This window comes from Nannobrachium achirus (genome assembly GCF_963921795.1).
Source record: "Nannobrachium achirus genome assembly, chromosome: 10".
Lineage (NCBI taxonomy): Eukaryota > Metazoa > Chordata > Actinopteri > Myctophiformes > Myctophidae > Nannobrachium > Nannobrachium achirus.
Genome location: NC_137819.1, coordinates 30,780,501 through 30,803,116, shown reverse-complemented (window position 1 = coordinate 30,803,116; position 22,616 = coordinate 30,780,501). Strand labels below are relative to the sequence as shown.

Below are 22,616 nucleotides of genomic sequence, written 5' to 3'. Positions count from 1 at the left end.
TCATAAACAATGACAGTGCAGTCAGAAAATATGAAAGAACAGCCAGTTACAAAGAGCCTAAACGGCAGAACATTGATACTGTACATACAGTATAGATGACATACTTGTCAGACACAGCGGACATAAGTCATGGATAAAGGAAACAACGCCTCCTCCAGATTGAGCGGCTTCCTATAATGGCTGACACTGAGCAATATTTTGCTAACTGTTTGGCCCTCCTTTTGGAGAGGCCTGCCATTTGTAAGCCCCTCACAACCAACTTGTGCACATGCCCTAGGCTCCCAAAGATAAAAACCAAAAGTGTACATCTGTAGCCTAGCTGTGAGATGGTCTGCACTAGCTGTTGATATTTCAGCACTTTGGTTAGAAAGGCTTCTTCCAAACTGTAATCAAAAGTGCAGCCAACCTCGAGAATAGACACCTCCCTAAGGGTTTCATTCACAACAAAGACATCAGGGGTGTTAGCTGAAATGTTAGAGAACACAGAATCATCATTACACAGGTTAAACATGCTCGGCCTCACAGAAGAGTGCTTATACAGCATGATGGAGGACCCAAAAATAGAAGAGATATCTTTTGATATCAAATCTACAATTCTGTCATGCCTACATATGTAGAGGCCCCTGTATACATGGCAACCATTTAAGATGTGGGACATGGTTTCAGCTATTTGCTCATTGCCATGATGAATACAGTGAGGGGCATGATTGCCTGGAAACCAGATGGAGAGATTAAAGGGATATTATACTTTCAAAGTAATTTTATCGTCTAATCAGGCTTTTATGAACACCCTGAACAGTTTTTAATTTGCTTGATTCAATATTTAGATATTTGATGTAAATGTTACCAGGCCCGACACGCCCAGGCCCTCTCCACATACACACCCATTGTAACTTCAAACTCCATTTTAACCATGATAGATTCATTAAAAACACCCGTTGTTTTTTCTGTTGACTCATACTACCCTCCTAATACGTGAGCAGGCCGTGTTTTTTCGATAACTTTTTTCATAAATTTTTAATAATTATTTGGGAAAATGAAAAATATTTAATACAAAAATGGATTATTAAAAATAAATGAAAAAAGTTATCGAAAAAACACGGCCTGCTCACGTATTAGGAGGGTAGTTTGAGTCACCAGAAAAAATAATGGTTGTTTTTAATGAATTTATCACGGTTAAAATGGAGTTTGAAGTTACAATGGGTGTGTATGTGGAGAGGGCCTGGGCGTGTCGGGCCTGGTAACATTTACATCAAATATCTAAATATTGAATCAAGCAAATTAAAAACTGTTCAGGGTGTTCATAAAAGCCTGATTAGACGATAAAATGACTTTGAAAGTGTAATATCCCTTTAAGTTTAGTTGGCAAAACCTGTAATCTTGCTTTCAAAGTAAAGACAACGATGCACTCATCTATGGCAACATTTTTGAACACAGAGTGAGAGACAGAATGGTCCGCAGCAGGGAGACAAGCAGTCATCCCTTGCAGTCTCAACTGAGTCCAGTGCTGCCGCTGTCTTTGCTGTTGTGCCCACAGGAGGCGACCTCGGGCATTTATCAGTGGAAGTTGGTGTTCTGTTCCACACACAGTCATAGTTGCTCTCACAGAAATACTGGGGTCAGATATGACATTCTCTGAGGCAGCCACTACCCTACCCACTCCAGGATAACATCAGCCCAGCAACACAAGTCATTTAAGTCCGGCCAGTATGACCACACACCAAAGCCAGGGGAGCGACTGTCCAGCTTTCCATTCGCTTTCCTCTTAAAACCCAGGAAGTTAGAATCCGAACCACGTGCCAGGGGGACCTTGCGTCTTTTTAAGTCCAAAAATAGAGAAGAACGAGCAAGCCTTCTCACATACTGGTCGTCACTGTTCAGCATATTCAACAGATGGGAGAGCCGTGTAGCAATATAAACCCATTCAAAGTTGGGAACACCCAGACCACCCTCACTTTTATTATGAAATATAATGTTGCGTGTTGTGTGAGTGTTTAGGCCAGTCCACTGCCTCACTAGATGTACAGTTTTATCAGTCAAATCACTTAGTGATTTTCGTGGGACATGTACATTGGAGAATAGGTGTTGTACTTTGGCCAATGCCATTACTCGGACTGCCTCCAGCTTCATGATGAGTGGCAGGGGCGATGCATGTGTTAAGTCAAGTCTACTGGAGTATTCAGAGATGATTTCATCGACCTGATCTTTCCATTCACCTGCCACATTAAACTTGTGACCCAGGTAGGTGTATGTTTCGTGACGTGAATAGACTGTTAGGGGTTTATTGCCAATTGAGAATGCAGGTATTGTGTCTGTGTTTGAGTGACACACACACACACACACACACACACACACACACACACACAAATAAATGCATACAAGCACAAAGGCAAAAATGCCCACTCACGTCACGCATACACATGCATATAAGTACTGATGATGCACAATCGTCACTCAAAGATATACTGTGACGCGGAACCGCAAATGCACACACGCACGCACACACAAAGTAGTGGTCAGTTCTTCTTATAGGAGTCCTCACTTGGGGGTTTGTAAAGAACAAGTGTTGCTATTCATTTCCTCTCAGTGTGTCTGGTCTGAATGTAGGTCACTGAACAGAATATTTGGCACATGTCCAGCAATCCTACTTCTCTCTTTCTTTCTCTCTCTCTTCTCTCTCTCTCTCTCTCTCTGCTGACTCCTTTCCACCTCTCTCTTCTTCCTCATTATTACTTCTTCCCGTTTTCTTTCTTCCTCTCTCTCCACCTTTCTCCTTTCCAACTTTTCCCTTCACTCACTCCTCACTCTCTTCCAGTTCAGTTTTCCTTTCTACAGGTCTCTCCCCCTTCATGCTCCTCTCTCCTGCCTTTAATTCCCTCTGTCCCTAAGTCCCCTTCTCCTGCAGTCTCTCTCTTTCTCCACCCGCTTTCTCAAATCAAACACAGGATGTTACTTTCCGTTTAATTCCAGAGGTGTTTTTAAAAATAGCAGTTGGAACGTTCGAGGTGGAAAGACGACCGTTAGATTAGGGTGGAGTCTAAGGGGGTCAAGGGTCTAGGGTGGAGACACAATATGAATAGTGGAGTGAAGAGTTTCTGTATAGAATGTTTACTGTTTATTTAATTTGTAAAAAAAAAACAAACAAAAAAACACAAACTCACTCTAATGAATTACTCAATGACAGTGTAAGTGTTAACACTGTTGGTGAGTAGCTTTAGTGCCTTGCACAGGGCATATTGGCATAATTTGGCAATTTAATTTCTAGTCACAAACTTGTTTCTCCAGCCCTTAGATCAGAACCAAATGTTTTTGCTTGTGTTGTTGTGGAAACTACATTTCTTTCCATTTCCAAAGTCCATTAACCAGCACTCTTTGAAGACTATACTGTGTGGCCTTTCCAATAGAATGCATGCAGAGAACTCCCCCTGTCTGTGGCTTAGTTCAGTTCATGCTTCAAAGACATTATCTTTTAACTTGATATTTACAGCTTGCGCTGCTCCAATATGTCACTTTGGTATTTATGGGTCACACGTTCATGATAAGGAACTGGGAACTAATTGATAACAAGGAATGTAATTCTCTCTCTCTCTCTCTCTCTCTCTGTGTGTGTGTGTGTGTGTGTGTGTGTGTGTGTGTGTGTGTGTGTGTGTGTGTGTGTGTGTGTGTGCGTGTGCGTGTGCGTGCGCGTGCGTGTGCGTGCGTGCGTTTTCCAGGTCAGTTGTGGGTGTCATTAAGCGGGGGGAAGGTGATGGTGTATGATGCTTCTAGCTGGTCGCTGACTCACACCTGTCTACAAGTTGGGAGAGCAAGAGTGGTAAGACCATTACAGACATGAACTAGAAGCAGTGCTCTCCCGAGCAAAGGTCTCCACCAGGCCGTGTGTCCTGGTGGTGCTACTGTATAATAGGCCAATGTAAAAAGGGTGGCATATGTTCTTCACCATAGATCTTTCATGGAAATCGGACGCTGCATGCATGATTTGAAGCATTGTGTTCCAAATGTGTTTTGCTAAACTCTACCTGCTGGTGGCGCTATAACAGGCCAATGTGAAAAAAGGTAGCATTTGTTCCTTGACCTAGTGGGAATATGTGTGGCTAATTTCACGGTAATCGCAAGCTGCGTTGATGATTTGAAGCATTTTGTTCAAAAACGGAGCAATCCTGCAAACTTTGGAAGCTAATATTAGCCAATCAGGATGGAATATGAAATATCAGACCGATCGGACTTGATCACATGACTATAGAGATACTGTGTACCGATTTGCGTGATTTTTGGATAAAATCTCAAGGAGTAATATGCAAAAATGTGTTTTACATAAGTCGGCCCAAAGGTGGCGCTATAAAAGGCTGATGTGAAAAATGCAGGGCAAAGGTTTATCCTTAGCCTCTAGGGAGTGTGCTTACAAAGTTTGAAACTGATTGGTGGAGTTATAGGTAAAACCACAAATCGGCCTGTTATAGCGCCACCATGAGGCTGATTTAAAAAAGATTAAGTGGCATTTCTTCCTCGGCCTAGTGGGAACGTGTGTGCGCGATTTCATGATAATTGCACTTTGCGTTTGGGATTTGAGGCATTTTGTTCAAAACGGCTCAATCCTACAAACTTTGGAAGCCAATCTTAGCCAATCAGGAATGAATATGCAAAATCGGACAGATCTGTGTCGATCACATGACTGTCGAGATACTGCCTACCGATTTGTAGGATTTTTGGACAAAATCTGTAAGAGTAGTGCACAGAAATGTGTTTTGCGAACATCGGCCACTAGGTGGCGCTAGAAAAGGCCCATTTGAAAACTTTAGGGCAGAGGTTCTAGATTGGCATCCAGGGAATGTGTGTGCTCACTTTGGCAGCGACCGGGCCAACGGCGACTGAGATTAGCTGCACACAAACTGCGAGGACACACGGACGGACGGACGCACGGACGGACGCACACACGGACGGACGAAGGGGAAAACATACTCTCCCCCAAGCCTTCGGCTGGTGGAGACAAGACACACGGACGGACGGACGCACGGACGGACGCACACACGGACGGACGAAGGGGAAAACACTCTCCCCCAAGCCTTCGGCTGGTGGAGACAATAAGCGCACACACGCCTATGACCGTTATAACCTGATTTACATAAAGCATACGAATGAGCATGCTGCCCACTGAAAATATAACTGTTTTCCACATGGAAAAACCCAGCACATTTTGGCGCTTTTCTTTTTTGTGTATGAATTTGGCTCAACAGTCACACCGGACTGCATGGTTTCCTGAATTTAATACTACTTATATTAATAAATGAATACAAATGAAAGTAATGCATATTGTAAAGCACTTTGCATTAAACAATACAAATGCACCATTCACCATTTATAAATGCGCCATTTATGACTGATAAGTCAGGCAGCAGTCATACACAGTCACACATGCACACAGTTCACTGATGGCACACAGGGGCAAACATAAAATTATGTTATATACTCACATGGTATACAGCAAGGGGTCCTCAGAGTTACTACAAGGGGTCCTCCAAATCTTTGTGTGATAGAAACTTTTTCTCCTTTTTTATATTAACTTAACGACATTAACGACAATAGCCGATCTTGTAGATCGGCTATTTTTGGCAAAGAGATTTGGTCTAGAGGGGGAAAAGAGCAGACTAAGTACAGAGCGAAAGGTCAAGTTTATTAAGTTGACAGTTCAAGTGGTTAAATATCTGAAAACACAAATTTACATGAATACGCTGATGATTGTGCTGTCAAACGATGAAACTATATAGAATCTATGATAAGGTTGTGGGGGTCCCTGCTTCATCTCTCTCTCTCAACTAAGGGGTCCTTGGCCTGAAAACGTTGAAGACCCCTGTATACAGTGTCACACACAGTTGCATAAGTAGCAGCTCTACAGACCAGTAGAGCTGTGATTTTTGCTATATTTAAATTTGTGAAATTGAAAGTGGTCAAGTGTGCCTTTGGGTTTTATAAATATTGAACCAATGAGTATTAACCAAGTATTAACAAGGGCTTGTTGTGACTAATAATAACTACATTGGATCCATTAGAACACAGGTTATGTTTTCCGTGTGTAGTAGGTGTGTGTCTATTTGATATGTATTTATGAGCCACCAGGGAGCCACGTTGGCCATATATTTTTTAAACTACACAATGTGGTTTGAAATGGGGTATATGGGTCACTATATAATAGGCCTACTGTATGATTCATTTCACCCACCATATTAAGAACCCACATGGAAACAATCAGTTGAGATAAAAGAGAATCAAACCCAACAGCGGCAGGCAGCATTACTGTTGGAGGTTTCCGTTGGACAGGGGAGCTTCTAAGTTATTTAAGTTGAAGCTATGGGTAAATGAAGTTAAGGTTGGCTGTAATGGACTGAAGCACTTCAGGGTACTGTGCTAATTCATTCATTCAGAATTTCAGAAATAGGTTAACTTAACGTGTGTGTGTGTGTGTGTGTGTGTGTGTGTGTGTGTGTGTGTGTGTGTGTGTGTGTGTGTGTGTGTGTGTGTGTGTGTGTGTGTGTGTGTGTGTGTGTGTGTGTGTGTGTGTGTGTGTGTGTGTGTGTGTGTGTGTGCATGAGAGAGAGTGAACAGGGGGGTTAAAAACATTAATTTGTCACAGCTGACTACCAGGTCATGCACAGAGATCTGGGCCATGAGGCAGCATTTCTACAGTACTGTGAAAGTTAGGGGGAAAAAGCTGCCATGAGTTTTTTAGAGCACTAGATATTGTGGCAAAAACTGATCTTTACAATCGTTAAATCACACAATCGTTGTGCCATGTGTGTGTAATGGTGCATGATTGCATCATTAGTTTATTAGAACACATTTACGAGAGAGAGAAAGAGAGCGTTTAGTTTTTTCCAATAAGGATGGATGTCTGGAGGGAATGTCGTTAAATAAATGGCAACACCGGTATTTACTCGCCTAACATGACCTTTGATCCACATGTGTGGATACTTGTGCTGATACATATAATTTCTGACCTGTTGTTTTTACAATATCATTGGCGCTCATTTAGCTTTAAAAAACTATTTGTTAGCACTTTATAATAACTATACACACACTATCACTCATATCTTTGTTTTATTGCATTGTCTACTCTAAAACTTCCTCATTCATATCTAACCATATGGGAAATGATGGTGTGTATTATTTTATTGCACTCCATTGTATTTCTGTGCTATTGGAACACACAAAGTGTTAAACACACTGAGGCTGGTTTATGCCAGAACATCAAAGCTTGTTAATTCCTTTATACATCAGGGACAACACACATGATTTAACTATTACTACTATGTCACAGAAATGTAGCAGATTTAGCAACACATTGTAATCTGCTGTCTGTGACTTTAAACACTATTAACTGTAATTTATGTACAGTCTGCAATGTAATGCATATCATGTTACTCATATCATGTTGATGGTATTCCTGCTGGGGAATACCATCACCTGTATCATGATGATATTGTTATGGAAAGTGTCATATTGTAATAATTTTAGCCCATTAGTATACATGTATTTGATTGTATTTTTGCATAAGCAAATAGAAGCTCTGTCCTTCAGAGATGGTCCAGAGACCAGAGCAAGTTATTAAACAACAGAGCCATCTAGTGGAGAGATTAGCTATAGCATAGAGAGCACAATTGTGGTTTTGTTTTTTAATGACTTCTCTTTCTCTCCTCCCTGTGTGCGTGTCTCTCTCTCTCTCTCTCTCTCTCTCTCTCTCTCTCTCTCTCTCTCTCTCTCTCTCTCTCTCCTCTCTCTCTCTCTCTCTCTCTCTCCCTCACTCTCTCTAGAACTGCATGCTGGGTGTGGATAAGGACCAGGTGTGGATGGGCTCTGAAGACTCAGTGATCTACATCATCAGCATGGTCTCCATGGTGTGTAACCGACAGCTTACTGAACACAGGGCTGAGGTCACTGGACTGACTCTGGCCACTGACAAATACAGGTAACACACACACACACACACACACACACACACACACACACACACACACACACACACACACACACACACACACACACACACACATACACACGTAGTGAAACCACAATGTCACTAGTGAGCTTGTACATGTAGCTCCGCTTTGTTCAGTGATTTGGTGTTAGGGGCAAAAAAGGACAGGACCAAGAATAGACCACTAGGGGGACCTTGTGGTTCAGATCGCCGAACCAACTTTTGTTATTTCCACAATAACCATCTAGACATGGATCGCATTCGCAACCAGTAACGCACATGTTTGAAGATAGAACCACCAAGACTACATCTCTCACAGATGGAACATACTACACTGATATCTAGACATCTACACTAGTCTGAACAACTCAATCTGGAACGCTGAGGTCTGAAGAGGGCTTTAAAACCCATTAAAACCAGGAAAGCATCTGTGTTTAGATTTTTGCGTTACATCTGCTTTTGAACTTTTTTGAAAAATCGTGAACGTGGGATTTGTAGAATCGGCCTCAGGTCTTAATGGGTTAAGTTGCTTGGGATAAAAGCACGGTCTATGGAATGGTTAACAATGTAAACGTTTGCCCTCCAGCCAGAAGGTGGCGTACTCCTGCAGTGCAGAAGGAAGTGTCATGATGTGGGACGTCTCCACGCTGCAGGTCAGTTTGGAGAAAGAGCACCTGTTCAGTGTTCCTAATGAGTGCTCTCTCCCAGGCAGCTGATTGCCAGCTGGACCATCTGTCATATAGAATAATGACAAAATGTTTCCCCTAAAGGTGAAGAAGCAGTTCCGTCTGTCCTGCGGCCGTCTGCTGTCCGTCCACATCTATAATGGAACCCTGTGGTGCTGTGAGTTATGTGCATGCACGCACACGCACACACGCACACACACACACACACACACACACACACACACACACACAGTAGTGTGTTTTTTTGGAAGGGAATACGACAATTATTCACTGCACAACATGCGTGTGATCAATAAGTGAAATGGTTAGTAGATGGTTTATGCTTTTTTCTTTTTATAATTCTGCACGTTATACTATGTATATATAGTGTAGCGCAGTAAACCACCCACTGCACACACACACGCACGCACGCACACACACACACACACACACACACGCAGACACACACAGACACACACAGACACACACACACAAACTCAACACTAACCGATGAACACATCTACTCTATGAGATACGTTTTTTAGTATCACACACACAATATGTTTATTGTACACACATTGGGTACTGACAGACAAATGGGTTGTGTGTATGTTGTCTGTATCAGATGTTGATATACATTTGGTGTTTCCTTTTCTTTTTCAATTGAGGTACTGCCCTGGTTGTTTCTCTCTTATAACAGTTTCTCCTCTGTATATTTTGATATATCAAGGTGTTTTTGTCCCATATTTACTATCTCTACAATAGACAAGAGTCTCTTTTAGGTAGCATTATGATGGCCTGTGGGCCTGAGTCCTGTTGTATATGTGTAATTCTTGGGAACAGAATTGATTATGTGTATATATGTATATAATGTATACTATGTATGAGGTACAAATACAGACATGTAGTATTGGTGACATTGAACATGTGACACTGATTGGGGACTGATTGGTCAATGGCCCACAGGTGTGTAGTCTCGCGTAGCCAGACAACTATTCCACAATCTCTGAATGCTATATAGAGTCTGGAACAGCAGCTCCCTAACGGCGAGTATCGAAAACGGGCATTAACGTTCAAAAAAATATATTTTAAAATGTCATTTCTGCTAAGCAGCAAGCTAAACATGCTTATATGATTTTTATTTATATAATGATAAATGTGTGCGATGTGAGACGGAAGCGGAAGTGACGAGGAGGCTTCACTTCCGCTTTGACCGGGTACTCATCGTTCTTCTCTTGATGCGCCAGACTGTATGCTGGGAGCATTTGACCAAATCGCGGAGGCAACAGTCTGGCCACGCGAGACTAACAGGTGTGGGATGACACACTGACTATATAAATGCATGTCTACTACATCAGGTTGAATGCATTTAATGTCTATATGGTAGTAAACGGTTGTGTCTGTATCAGACGTGTCTGGTTCCTGGACCTTATGTGGGTTTCTGCCCTCTGCTCAATGAACATGTTCTGTTTTTGTTTCCTAAATTTTTGAGATAACTCCCCGGTGTTAACTTTGTTCTTCGTCTGCCCTGCTGTTTTCCTTTTTCTTTTGTTTTTCTTTTAAAAAAACTGAAAATCCTGTGCTGGTCATCGCTGATATATATTTGTGTGATTTTTATATTTTGTGCAATGATTGATGACTCAATAAAAACAGAATTTCAAAAAAAATAAATGCATGTCTACACTGCTATTATGAAGGTCTGATGAAAAGCCTTTAGGCTCGAAACGTTACCACAAGTAAACTTAATGTTTGGGAGCATAAATCGGTGTGCAGACTTTTATTGTTCTACTTGTATGCACTGCTTTAGTCTAGCACCCAGCCAACTGTGGCTTTAGATGTGCGTGCCTTTTGGCTGCTTTGCGGTCACCTTGCTTATTGTACACGCACACACACATTCTTACTCTCTCTTCCCTCCTTTCTCTCTCTCTCCCCCCCCCCAGGTTCCAGAGACAGTATAATGGAGGTATGGAGAAATGGTTCATTAAAACATCGACTGAGTCTTCCAGAGCAACAGAAAGCATTCAGCTCTATGCTGCTCTTACCTGAGGTAGAACACACACACACACACACACACACACACACACACACACACACACACACACTTCAGCTCTGTCCTGTTTGTGTCTGTTTGTGACATGCCTCAGTCTGTGTATCTGTGTGATGTGTGTGTGTGTGTGTTTGGCAGAGGGAAGAGCTGTGGAGTGTGTGCGCAGACTCCGGAGAGGTGTGTGTCTGGAATCTCAAGGACAGTACCAAACCCTACCACCGCGTGGTGCTACAGGACTGCGGTGGCTGCCACTGCATGATAAAAGTGAAAAACCAAGTTAGTACACAGCACACCCACAAAACACATGACTCATTACAACAACTTATAAGGAGACAACAGATTTTAATGTAGTATGTAGTCAACAATTTTAAACTAGACAAAGACAGAAAAAAAAATAAGCTGAAAAGCTTATTAGGATCTCCTTTTAGTTTACCTTGTACCAGTGATCTGCACTGTCATAAAACTGTCCTGTGCCACCTTCTAATAAAGTCTTTAATCAATCAATCAATCAGTCAATCTAAGAATAAAACACACAACGATAATCTGTTTCGTTTCTACAGGTGTGGGTAGGCGGCGTGGGCCGCAGCTCCGCCAAAGGGAAGATTTACATAGTGGACACAGAGCGCCGGCAGGTCCTGAAAGAGCTTCACGGCCACGGCGACAGAGTCACAGCGCTCTGCTCCGCAGAGGATCGCTACGCGCTCAGCGGAGCCGGCAGGCTGGACGGCAAGATCGCCATCTGGAAGGTGGAGTAGAGAGACCCGTCCGGTTCACATCGTTCCCCCTGCAGCAGCACTGGGACCACGCTCCTGACGTCGAGGAGGTTGTGGGTGGAGTTGACGGTTTCCGCGAGAGAAATAAGCAACCAGGTCTATGAAAACAAGCCCAAAAGAAGCGACTATAGGCCGCGTGAGCACTTTAAACCTACAGTATATGTATCGATCTACAAGCTGATCTAAAAGGCCTCGCAATGCAAAAATCTTGGAGAAAAGAAAAAAGGCGGATGTGGAATATTTGGGAAACATTGTAACAACACAAATCTTGTATGGGGATCCCTGGCACAAAAAATCAGTTGGGGGTAGCGCAGTAGCCTACTGTTGACCGTGGACTGTCTGCACTGTAGATGTACTGTGCATGAGAACTACAACGTAAAGCCAAGTGACGGTAGAAATGAACTCATGCAGAACCTGATAACGTCAAGTGACCAAGTCATTTTCAAACCATCACCTTATTTTCTATTCTTAAACTGTAAAAAAGTTGAACTCTTGAGTGTACAAATGGGTAAATTAACACTGAAGATTTTACTTTGTAATATTGCTTTTCTTTGTCTTTTTTGGGGTGGGGGGGATATTAATTATTACTCTGACCTATGGTCATGAAGTGTGGGTCATGACCGAAAGTATAAGTTTGCGGGTGCAAGCGGCCTAAATGGGTTTCCTCAGACGGGTGGCTGGTATCTCCCTTAGAGATAGGGTGAGAAGTTCAGTCACCCGAGAGAGACTTGGAGTAGAACCGCTGCTCCTACACTTGGAAAGGAGTCAGCTTAGGTGGTTCGGGCATCTAGTACGGATGCCTCCCGAGCGCCTTCCTAGGAAGGTCCTCGATGCGCGTCCCACTGGGAGGAGATCCCGTGGCAGGCCAAAGACCAGATGGAGGATTATATCTCCAAACTGGCTTGGGAACGCCTCGGTATACTCCCCGAGGGAGTGGAGGAAGTTGCTCGGGATAAGGAAATCTGGAGGTCTCAGTTGGAACTGTTACCCCCGCGACCCGATTCCGGATAAGCGGTTGAAGAAGGATGGATGGATGAACTTATTTTTATTGAACAGTCGAGAGCCAAAAAAGAATCGTACTGTAACTGGTATTTATATGCTTTACCGAACACAGCAAAATCCTGAGTGTTCATTTAACTTAAATGTGCAATTATTTTGTATATTTATATAATATGATATAGTTCTAGACATACAGTAGTATGTACACTTTTATTTCTGGAGTTATAACTCTAGAGAGGGAGTTACAAATTGGAACTAAGGAAAAACAGGAGGTAACTGTTCACCACTTACATAAGGAACACTAAATTATCAGTGTTAATATAGACATATAGGCATACATACTGTACACTCACTTTAAACATCTTGTTTATTACTACATTTATAAACTGCACATACTTGTTCAATACTCTGTATATCATCTTTAAATATGCTCCTACTGGGAGGTAAACTGTAGCCTGGGTGCCATCCTGTTTGCTCCGTTCCGCGATTTGTTTTGTCTCTCCGCAGAGACAAAACAAATCGCGGAACGGAGCAACCAGGCTAGGTAAACTGTACAATTATACAGTATGCATCACCCCTGCACACTGTACTGTAAACTATCCATTGCATTTTATTTTTATGTTTTGATAAATATTTGTCATAATGGTGAAGTATGTTTTTACCAAATAAATAATAATCTGTATTGTGATGTTTCCTACATCTGTCAGTGAACAAAGTGAACTGCTTCCCTAACATCACCACAGGAGGGCACTGTTTGCCAAGGAGAGCAGTTATTGTACAGCGGTCATGATGGTGAAACAAGGCATCATGTACACACTACAGTATGCGCAAACTGTGCACACACACCACACAGCAGTGGACATGGACACACAACAAAAGCAGCAGTGGTGGAGAGTGACAAAGTACATTTACTCTAGTACTTAAGTAAAAACATTAATAGGTGTATTTTACTTGAGTATTTGTACTTTTGGAGCATGGATACACCTTGCAAAGTGTATGATAATGTGTGCAGTTAACCTCAGATTATTTAATTTTTTATTAGTATTATTGTTATTATTGAATGAAAATAATTATATATATATATATATATACACACACACACACACACACACACACACACACACACACACACACACACACACACACACACACTGTGTGTGTGTGTAGTGTGTGTATATATATATGTGTCTGTGTGTGTGTGTAATGTGTGCAGTTAACCTCAGATTATTTATTTTTTTATTATTATTGTTATTATTGAATGAAAATAATTATATATATATATATACACACACACACACACACACACACACACACACACACACACACACACACACACACACACACACACACACACACACTGTGTGTGTGTGTATATATATGTGTGTGTGTGTAGTGTGTGTATATATATATGTGTCTGTCTGTGTGTGTGTGTGTGTGTGTGTGTGTGTGTGTGTGTGTGTGTGTGTGTGTGTGTGTGTGTGTGTGTGTGTGTGTAATGTGTGCAGTTAACCTCAGATTATTTAATTTTTTATTAGTATTATTATTGTTATTATTGAATGAAAATAATTATATATATATATATATATACACACACACACACACACACACACACACACACACACACACACACACACACACACGCGTGTGTGTGTGTGTGTGTGTGTGTGTGTGTGTGTGTGTGTGTGTGTGTGTGTGTGTGTGTGTGTGTGTGTGTGTGTGTGTGTGTGTGTGTGTGTGTGTGTGTGTGTGTGTGTGTGTGTGTGTGTATGTAGGTATGTAACCAAATTGGCCTAAGGGTGATGCTAGAGGAAAGGCTATATAGGGCCATCAAAATCAGTAGGGCAATGCAGATAACTGTTGATAGATATGTTTAGGATTGGACCAAAGTGGTTAACCCACTGATAGTCCTGCCACTTAACACTTACTTAACTCTATCTCAACACACACTGATTACAAGGTGTTCATATAAAACCATAAACATTCTACATGATATCCTTAGTCAAGATGATTGGGACAGTGGGATCGATCGGACAGTGCCTTTTGAACAAGCCTTTCACCATCATGCTCCTACTCTGACAAACCCTCTTAAACTTTCAACATGAAAGACATTCGTCATCACAGTGTGTATATCTTTTGGCTCTTTTTAGGTTTCTTCTACCATACTGTTACTGTACCTATTTTGATTTGAAGCAAATTTTCTGCCCAAACAATTCAAGTGTGACAGCTGTGGCTGTCTGAATATTTGTTGGTAGCTACTGTAGCATGAGTCCAAAAGAGTGTCTGTTCGCCCTTGGACAGATGGGGTAATAAATTACCCTGGGGCTGTTGGGGAGTGGCTATTGTTTGTAGTCCCTACCTTGTCACAAATAAACATTCAAATAGAAAAGGACAAAGGCTTTTGCTAATTGAATGAAGACCCTTTTCAGACCCACCACTGAAGTCACTGAATGAATGTTTTCAAGTGGCAGCCAGTCAAAAGCCGACCACTATTCTTTGAGCATTACGAGTGAGATATTCTTCTTTTTTTTCCTCCTTCTTCAGTAGCCCTGTGTTGCATTGGGGATTGGAGGAGGCCTTAGCTTAAAGGAATAGTCCACCCCAAAATGACTTATTTTTTTATTGATTACTAACCACATGGAGAAGTGGGTTAAATCAAATAAAATGTTTTTTGTTGTATGCAAATGCATTTGTCTCCATCCAGAATCAATTTGGTTACATTTATTATAATCAAATTATTGTCTTAGGAATGCAACAAAAACAACAAAATATTATTGAACTCAAGTCTCCATAGGGTGAGTAATCAATAGGGGGAAAAAATGACATTTTGGGGGTGAACTACTCCTTTAGTTATCAGCTGGACAGCTAGCTAACTAAAAATAATATGCATGTCATTATTAGCACAGCAGACATTCACCATTTTACTTTATTAGTAATAAAGTAGTCGTCTGTCTAGTGGTGTTATAGTTATAACTAATTACCTTACTATAATAGCACAGTGTGCTAGAGCTAGGTGCCACTTAGAATATTACTTTCTCTCGAGTCTCAAAGAAATGCATGGACAAGTGACATTGTAAAAATAAGGTGATCATGCCCAAATTGGGAATTTGTCTCCTACCGTAGCGATCTGGCGAATCGATTGTCCACGACACTGCAAGCGGCGCGAAGGCCAGCGGACCTTGGTCCTGCTCTTCGCCCCCGAGCGCCGCAGGTGAATGCAATCGTTATATTTTGGGCAAGCGCACGATAAACGCCCTGTCCAGAAGACGTTCGCCAGATCGCTACGGTATCGGACATTTCCCCACTTCGCCAGTTCGGGCTTCGCCTAAAAGGTACGTGCCCCTATGTGATGCCTGGCGAGGCGATGCGTTGTGAGCTTTTAGATCGGCTATTTCCAGTGTGTAACATCATGGCACGCAAGTGTAAAGGTATGCATAAGGCCTAAGTGTTGCTGAGCAAGACAACGATTATTTAACTGCTCACTTGTTAAGTCACCTGGGGGAGGATAACTGCATCAGTAAAATATGTCAGACAACATATCTATAGTCCCAAGCCAAATAATTCATGGACCCTGTCCACAACAAAATTAAATTGAATGTTGCCTTCTCCTCATTTCACACTGCTGATTGACACACAGCACCTGACACCTTCAACCCCTGACTGCAACCCTTTACCACAAAGACCTTGACACAGACCCCCAGGCCTCCCACAGTAATATCCTCAGTATTCATTTAACTCTGAGAGTGTACACATTGACCCATAGGTAACGCTACGTGCATGTTCATCATGTCATGATCTAGCTAAGAGGTCTATGTAGGGATCTTTCAGAAGCGCTCTATTTGTATGTGTGTGTGTGTGTGTGTGTGTGTGTGTGTGTGTGTGTGTGTGTGTGTGTGTGTGTGTGACTGTCGTCAATTGAAGCAATAAGCCACAAGAGGCATGTCTGTGGTTACCTAACCACGGTGTGAGGGGTGTGGTGAGACACAAGGCGAAGCTGAGTGTCCCCAACCCTCTCAGCTGTTATAAAATACAGGTAACCACATGCCTTGCGTGGCTTATTGCTTTTCTAAAACGGTTACAATATGGCAACATGAAAAATCATAGACATGTACCAATTAAAACTGTTCTATTTAACCAATAATTGACTACAAGGTCTGCAAGAAAGTAGTTCCCAGCTACAAGAAAGTAGTTCCCAGCTTTTTTGCCAACAACACAGGTGCAGATAGATATAATATTGGTGCACTGTGGAACACTGTGGAAAGAAATAACGCACCTGCGTTTGATATAAACCGATTCAAGGTGTGGATTAGTCTCATATACCACAGCAATTAAAGGGAAACCAGACAATCAGAATCAAGGAATGGAACAAGCCGTCTAGAATGTCAAACTAGGGTCATTGCTGCCAAAGTTTTGATCTCCCCTGTTTGTAGACGAAAGTGGTTATGCCTGTCTAATATACTGTGCGTGTGTACGTGCGCGCGCACGTGTGTGTGTGTGTGTGTGCACATTGGTCATTGTTTTGTTGTTACATAAGAACATAATAAGCTGTTAATCTGTGACCATGCAAGTCTGCTCTTGCTTCAGCCTCCAATTGGAACTTGAGCTGATTTCTGTCCTGTCACAGTTCTTAATCGGTTCAAATGAATCCAAAGCATTATTATACTTCCTGCTGCTTCTACATTGAGAAAATAATTTTGCAGTCATCATCGCACAGTATTTCTTTTACACAATAAAATCTCCAAACTACTCTGTTTGTGGGGCCCCTGTCAAACAACACAAGGCACATTTGTTTGTATAGCACATCTCATCTCAGCCACACCAACTCAAGACGGCCAAAGACTGATTTTGTTTGGCAGTTCCCGACATTCGGTCATGTTGGAAGTCACCATTATTACAGAAATATATACTGCATGCTATGCTGAACGTAATCCACTTAGTGTCATCTTTTCAAAATGCATATTTACCGTACAGTTTGTGTTTGTATGCTTATTTCGCAATACCTATTGCGCAATCCTCTGTAGAGTGAATTTGTCATTCTCATCACAAAAGTATCAGGTTTCAAGAGGGAAGGGGGGGGGCTAGAGAGAGAGAGAGAGGAGAGAGAGAGAGGAGAGAGAGAGAAGTAAGATACAATACGGTACAGTCAGGTACAGTAGAGTACAGCAAAGTACAGTATGGTAAAGTAGAGTACAGTAGAGTACAGCAAAGTACAGTAAGGTAAAGTAGAGTACAGTAGAGTACATTAAAGTACAGTACAGTAAGGTAAAGTAGAGTACAGTAGAGTACATTAAAGTACAGTACAGTAAGGTAAAGTAAGGTACAGTAGAGTACATTAAAGTACAGTAAGGTATAGTAAGGTACAGTAGAGTACATTAAAGTTCAGTACAGTAAGGTACAGTAGAGTACATTAAAGTACAGTACAGTAAGGTACAGTAGAGTACATTAAAGTACAGTACAGTAAGGTAGTACAGTAAGATACAGTACAGCATAGTACAGTACAATACGGTACAGCAAAGTACAGTAGAGTACAGCAAAGTACAGTACAATACGGTACAGCAAGGTACAGTAGAGTACAGTACAATACGGTACAGCAAGGTACAGTAGAGTACAGCAAAGTACAGTACAATACGGTACAGCAAGGTACAGTAGAGTACAGCAAAGTACAGTACAATACGGTACAGTCAGGTACAGTAGAGTAAAGCAAAGTACAGTAAGGTAAAGTAGAGTACAGTACAATACGGTACAGTCAGGTACAGTAGAGAACAGCAAAGTACAGTACAATACGGTACAGTCAGGTACAGTAGAGTACAGCAAAGTACAGTAAGGTAAAGTAGAGTACAGTAGAGTACAGCAAAGTACAGTAAGGTAAAGTAGAGTACAGTAGAGTACATTAAAGTACAGTACAGTAAGGTAAAGTAGAGTACAGTAGAGTACATTAAAGTACAGTACAGGAAAAGAGATCTGTTTCATGCAGGGGACTGGGAGGGCTTGAGGGTGGTGGTGGAGGAGCTTAAAACAGTCAAGGCTCAGGCAAAAGGGAGCTACAAAGCTAAGCTGGAGAACTCTCTGAGGGAGAACAATACGAGACAAGTGTGGGGTGGTTTCAGGAAGATCACAGGGTATGGCTCTGCCAACTCTACTGTGCCAGGCACGGAGGAGCTGGCAAACGAGATGAACCGTTTTTTCAATCGGTTTGACGGAGCTCCTGTTCATGTTCAACAAACAGCGGCTGGGCCAAACGGTGACCTCGGTTGCCGCCCTCTTTCTTCCCCTGCGCCATCTCCCCCTCCCCCCCCCCCCACCCACCCTGATTCTCACCAACGAGCAAGTGAGGCGTCAACTCGGAAAAGTCAACACCAGGAAAACGGCGGGACCTGACAACATCAGCTCTAAGGTGCTTAAGGCTTGCGCGGAGCAGCTCGCTGTCCCCCTTACGCATCTTTTCAACCTCTCCCTGAAGACGGGGAAGGTACCACAGCTGTGGAAGACCTCCTGCATTGTCCCGGTGCCTAAGAAGACCCGCCCCTCGGTCCTCAATGATTACAGACCAGTCGCCCTGACATCACAGGTCATGAAGGTCTTTGAACGGCTGGTTCTGAACCTCCTGAGACCGGCGGTCAGTGATCACCTGGACCCCCTTCAGTTTGCCTACCAGGCTGATATTGGGGTTGACGACGCCATCACCTTCATGCTCCATAAGGCTCTCACCCATCTGGAAGATCTGGGCAGCACAGTCAGAATTATGTTTTTTGACTTCTCCAGTGCTTTCAACACTATCCAACCGTCTCTGCTTGCGGAGAAGCTTACGCTGATGGGAGTGGACAAGGGCTTTGTGGCATGGATCACAGACTACCTTTCAGAAAGGCCACAGTCTGTGAGACTGCAGAGCTGTCGGTCTGATGTGCTGGTGAGCAACACGGGGGCCCCGCAAGGAACTGTGCTCTCACCCTTCCTGTTCACTCTCTATACATCGGACTTCCTCTTCAATTCCAAGACCTGTCATCTGCAGAAGTTCTCAGATGATACCGTGGTGGTCAGCAAGATCTCGGGTGACAACACGGCTGAGCACGATGGTGTGGTTAGGGACTTTGTGCAATGGAGCGAGGCTAACCATCTCAGGCTCAACGCAAGCAAGACCAAGGAGATGGTGGTGGACTTCCGCACCTCCAAGAGAGTCCCCCCGGTGCCAAGCACCATTAACGGTGAGGTGGTTGAGCTTGTGGATAACTACAAATTCCTCGGAGTACACCTGAATAGTTCACTGGACTGGTCGGACAATGCACAGGCGATTCACAGCAAGGGGAAAAGCAGGCTGTTCCTCCTGAGAAGACTGAGATCGTTTGGGGTGTGCAATAGGATGCTACAGATGTTCTATCAGTCTGTCATGGCAAGTGTCCTCTTTTTTGGTATAACATGTTGGGGTGGCAACAACAGAGCAGGTGACACGTTTAACCTAAACAGACTGGTGAAGAAAGCAGGCTCTGTCGTCGGGTCCTCTCTGCAGGGGGTGGAGGAAGTAACCAGTGTGCGCACAGCGAGGAAGCTGGATTCCATCTTGGAGAACTCCTCCCACCCCCTCCATCTAGAGATCACCAGTTACTGGAGTAAGAGAGGAAACGACCGCTTTACCTACCCAGGACGGAGATGTGAGAGATTAGGAAAATCTTTTGTACCGGCTGCCCTTAAGCTGTACAACGAGACACATAACGGACGCTTGAAAAGGTCTCCCTTCCTAACTTAGACTGACGGAACCTTTGCTGTATTGACATTGACCTCTAAGGAACTATTGCTGTATTGACTTTGACCCAAAAGGACCGTCCAGGAAGAGTGCTCATGTGCGTCTTGCGGTGACACGCTTCCTAGTTTCTTCTTTTTTCGCACAGATTTTTTTTGACTTTGCACTATTAGTTTGTGTTGGTAGTTTCTGAGTATTTTTGCTTTGTTTAACAATGACAGTGAGATACTTGTTTGCACTAACTAGCATTGACTGCTATGGTCTTTTTTGCAAGACACTTTATGTATATATACTTATATATTATTCGCCCCCTCTATTGATGCACCTTCTCTTTATTGGTACTGTACTGCTCTTTTTTTTGTTCTCTTGTTTCTTTCCCTCTTATCTATTTTTTCTTACGTCTCTGTAACTTTGTAAATAACTGTATACTGCTGTGCTACTACTGGACAACTGAATTTCCCCCTTGGGATAATAAAGGTATCTATCTATCTATCTATCTATCTATCTATCTATCTATAAGGTAAAGTAGAGTACAGTAGAGTACATTAAAGTACAGTACAGTAAGGTAAAGTAGAGTACAGTAGAGTACATTAAAGTACAGTACAGTAAGGTATAGTAGAGTACATTAAAGTACAGTATAGTAAGGTACAGTAGAGTACTTTAAAGTACAGTACAGTAAGGTACAGTAGAGTACAGTAAAGTACAGTACAGTAAGGTACAGTAGAGTACAGTAAAGTACAGTACAGTAAGTGGATGGATGGATGGATGGATGGATGTGGATGGATGGATGGATGGATGGATGGATGGATGTGGATGGATGGATGGATGGATGGATGGATGCATGGATGTGGATGGATGGATGCATGGATGTGGATGGATGGATGTGGATGGATGGATGGATGGATGGGTGGATGGATGGATGGATGGATGTAAATGGATGGATGTGGATGGATGGATGGATGGATGGATGTGGATGGATGGATGGATGTTTGGATGGATGGATGGATGTGGATGGATGGATGGATGTGGATGGACGGATGATGGATGTGGCTGGGTGGATGGATGTGGATGGATGGATGTGGATGGATGGATGGATGGATGGATGTGGATGGATGGATGGATGGATGGATGTGGATGGATGGATGGATGGATGGATGTGGATGGATGGATGTGGATGGATGGATGGATGGATGGATGGATGGATGGATGGATGGATGTGGATGGATGGATGGATGTGGATGGATGGATGGATGCATGGATGGATGGATGGATGGATGGATGTGGATGGATGGATGGATGTGGATGGATGCATGTATGTGGATGGATGGATGCATGGATGGATGGATGGATGTGGATGGATGGATGGATGGATGGATGGATGGATGGATGGATGGATGGATGTGGATGGATGGATGGATGGATGGATGGATGTGGATGGATGGATGTGGATGGATGGATGGATGGATGTGGATGGATGGATGGATGGATGGATGTGTGTGTGGATGGATGGATGGATGGATGTGGATGGATGGATGTGGGTGGATCACTGCTGCAACGTAGCTGTGAGCGCCTGCGAAGCAGGCGCGATCTCTAGATGTGAGCGGCCCGAAGGGCCGCGAACCTCTAGTTTCAACAACAAGGAGAGAGTGCTCAATCACAGGGAATCCCCCTTGGTCAAACTCTGGAAGGCTCCAAATGAGTTGACAGCTACCTGTATTACCGGTAAGTGGACTATATCGTCGTTGTCGGGTGGAAACATTGTATGTCCAAAACCGTTTGTTTTGTATTTATCATTTTAAAAAATGATTTAAACTAGTGAAAGCAGCCGATCTACAAGCACACAACGCCTCGCGGTGCGAGGCGCTGTGTGCTTGTAGATCTGCTGCTTTCACTACTTTTGTGCGACTGCCTTGTACGATGAAGGGGCTGCCCCGATGAAGCAGGGCTTTGCTTTGCGAAAAGATTTACACATTTGAAACTTGGAGATACAAGGTTTCTGCCCGACAGTGACGATATGCGTCGCTGATTTGTCTGCTAAACAGATGTTATGCTATAGGTCTATATGTTTTGCCAAGTCCAGGAAAAGACAGGCTGTGATTAGCCAGTACAGTACAGTCACTTTGATTGGCAGTTATGTAGAATGCTGACCCCAAAACATGATTTATGAGACTGTGGTGCCTTGTGTGGGACAACGAAGCCATAGATGTGTGTACAATGACAACTAATAACAAATTCATGAAAAACATGAAAAAGTAGCAAAATAGGCTTATGGGGCTGCTGGGGTCTGCTGGGAAAACTGGACGACAGGGACATTTCTGCCTAATAGACCCCATTGACAGTCATTTGGGATCAATGTAAGTAGGAAAATGGGCCTAGATGTCATTTAGTGCGTTGTCCTTAATGTCTTACCTCAGGTATACTTACTTACCAC

The 22,616-nt window shown here is 42.9% G+C and overlaps 1 protein-coding gene across 1 annotated transcript in view; it reads left to right on the top strand.

The window, feature by feature from the left end:
• dennd3a (DENN/MADD domain containing 3a) overlaps positions 1-11,950 on the top strand; it is a 46,866-nt gene extending 34,916 nt beyond the window's left edge. Inside the window, exons 24-30 of the mRNA XM_080735804.1 lie at positions 3,714-3,814; positions 7,806-7,960; positions 8,556-8,622; positions 8,740-8,812; positions 10,575-10,681; positions 10,820-10,957; positions 11,242-11,950. Of these exons, the coding sequence (XP_080591930.1) occupies positions 3,714-3,814; positions 7,806-7,960; positions 8,556-8,622; positions 8,740-8,812; positions 10,575-10,681; positions 10,820-10,957; positions 11,242-11,436 (836 nt within the window). The 3' untranslated portion in view covers positions 11,437-11,950. The remainder of the gene's footprint in view (positions 1-3,713; positions 3,815-7,805; positions 7,961-8,555; positions 8,623-8,739; positions 8,813-10,574; positions 10,682-10,819; positions 10,958-11,241) is intronic.
• The last annotated feature ends 10,666 nt before the right edge of the window (positions 11,951-22,616 follow it).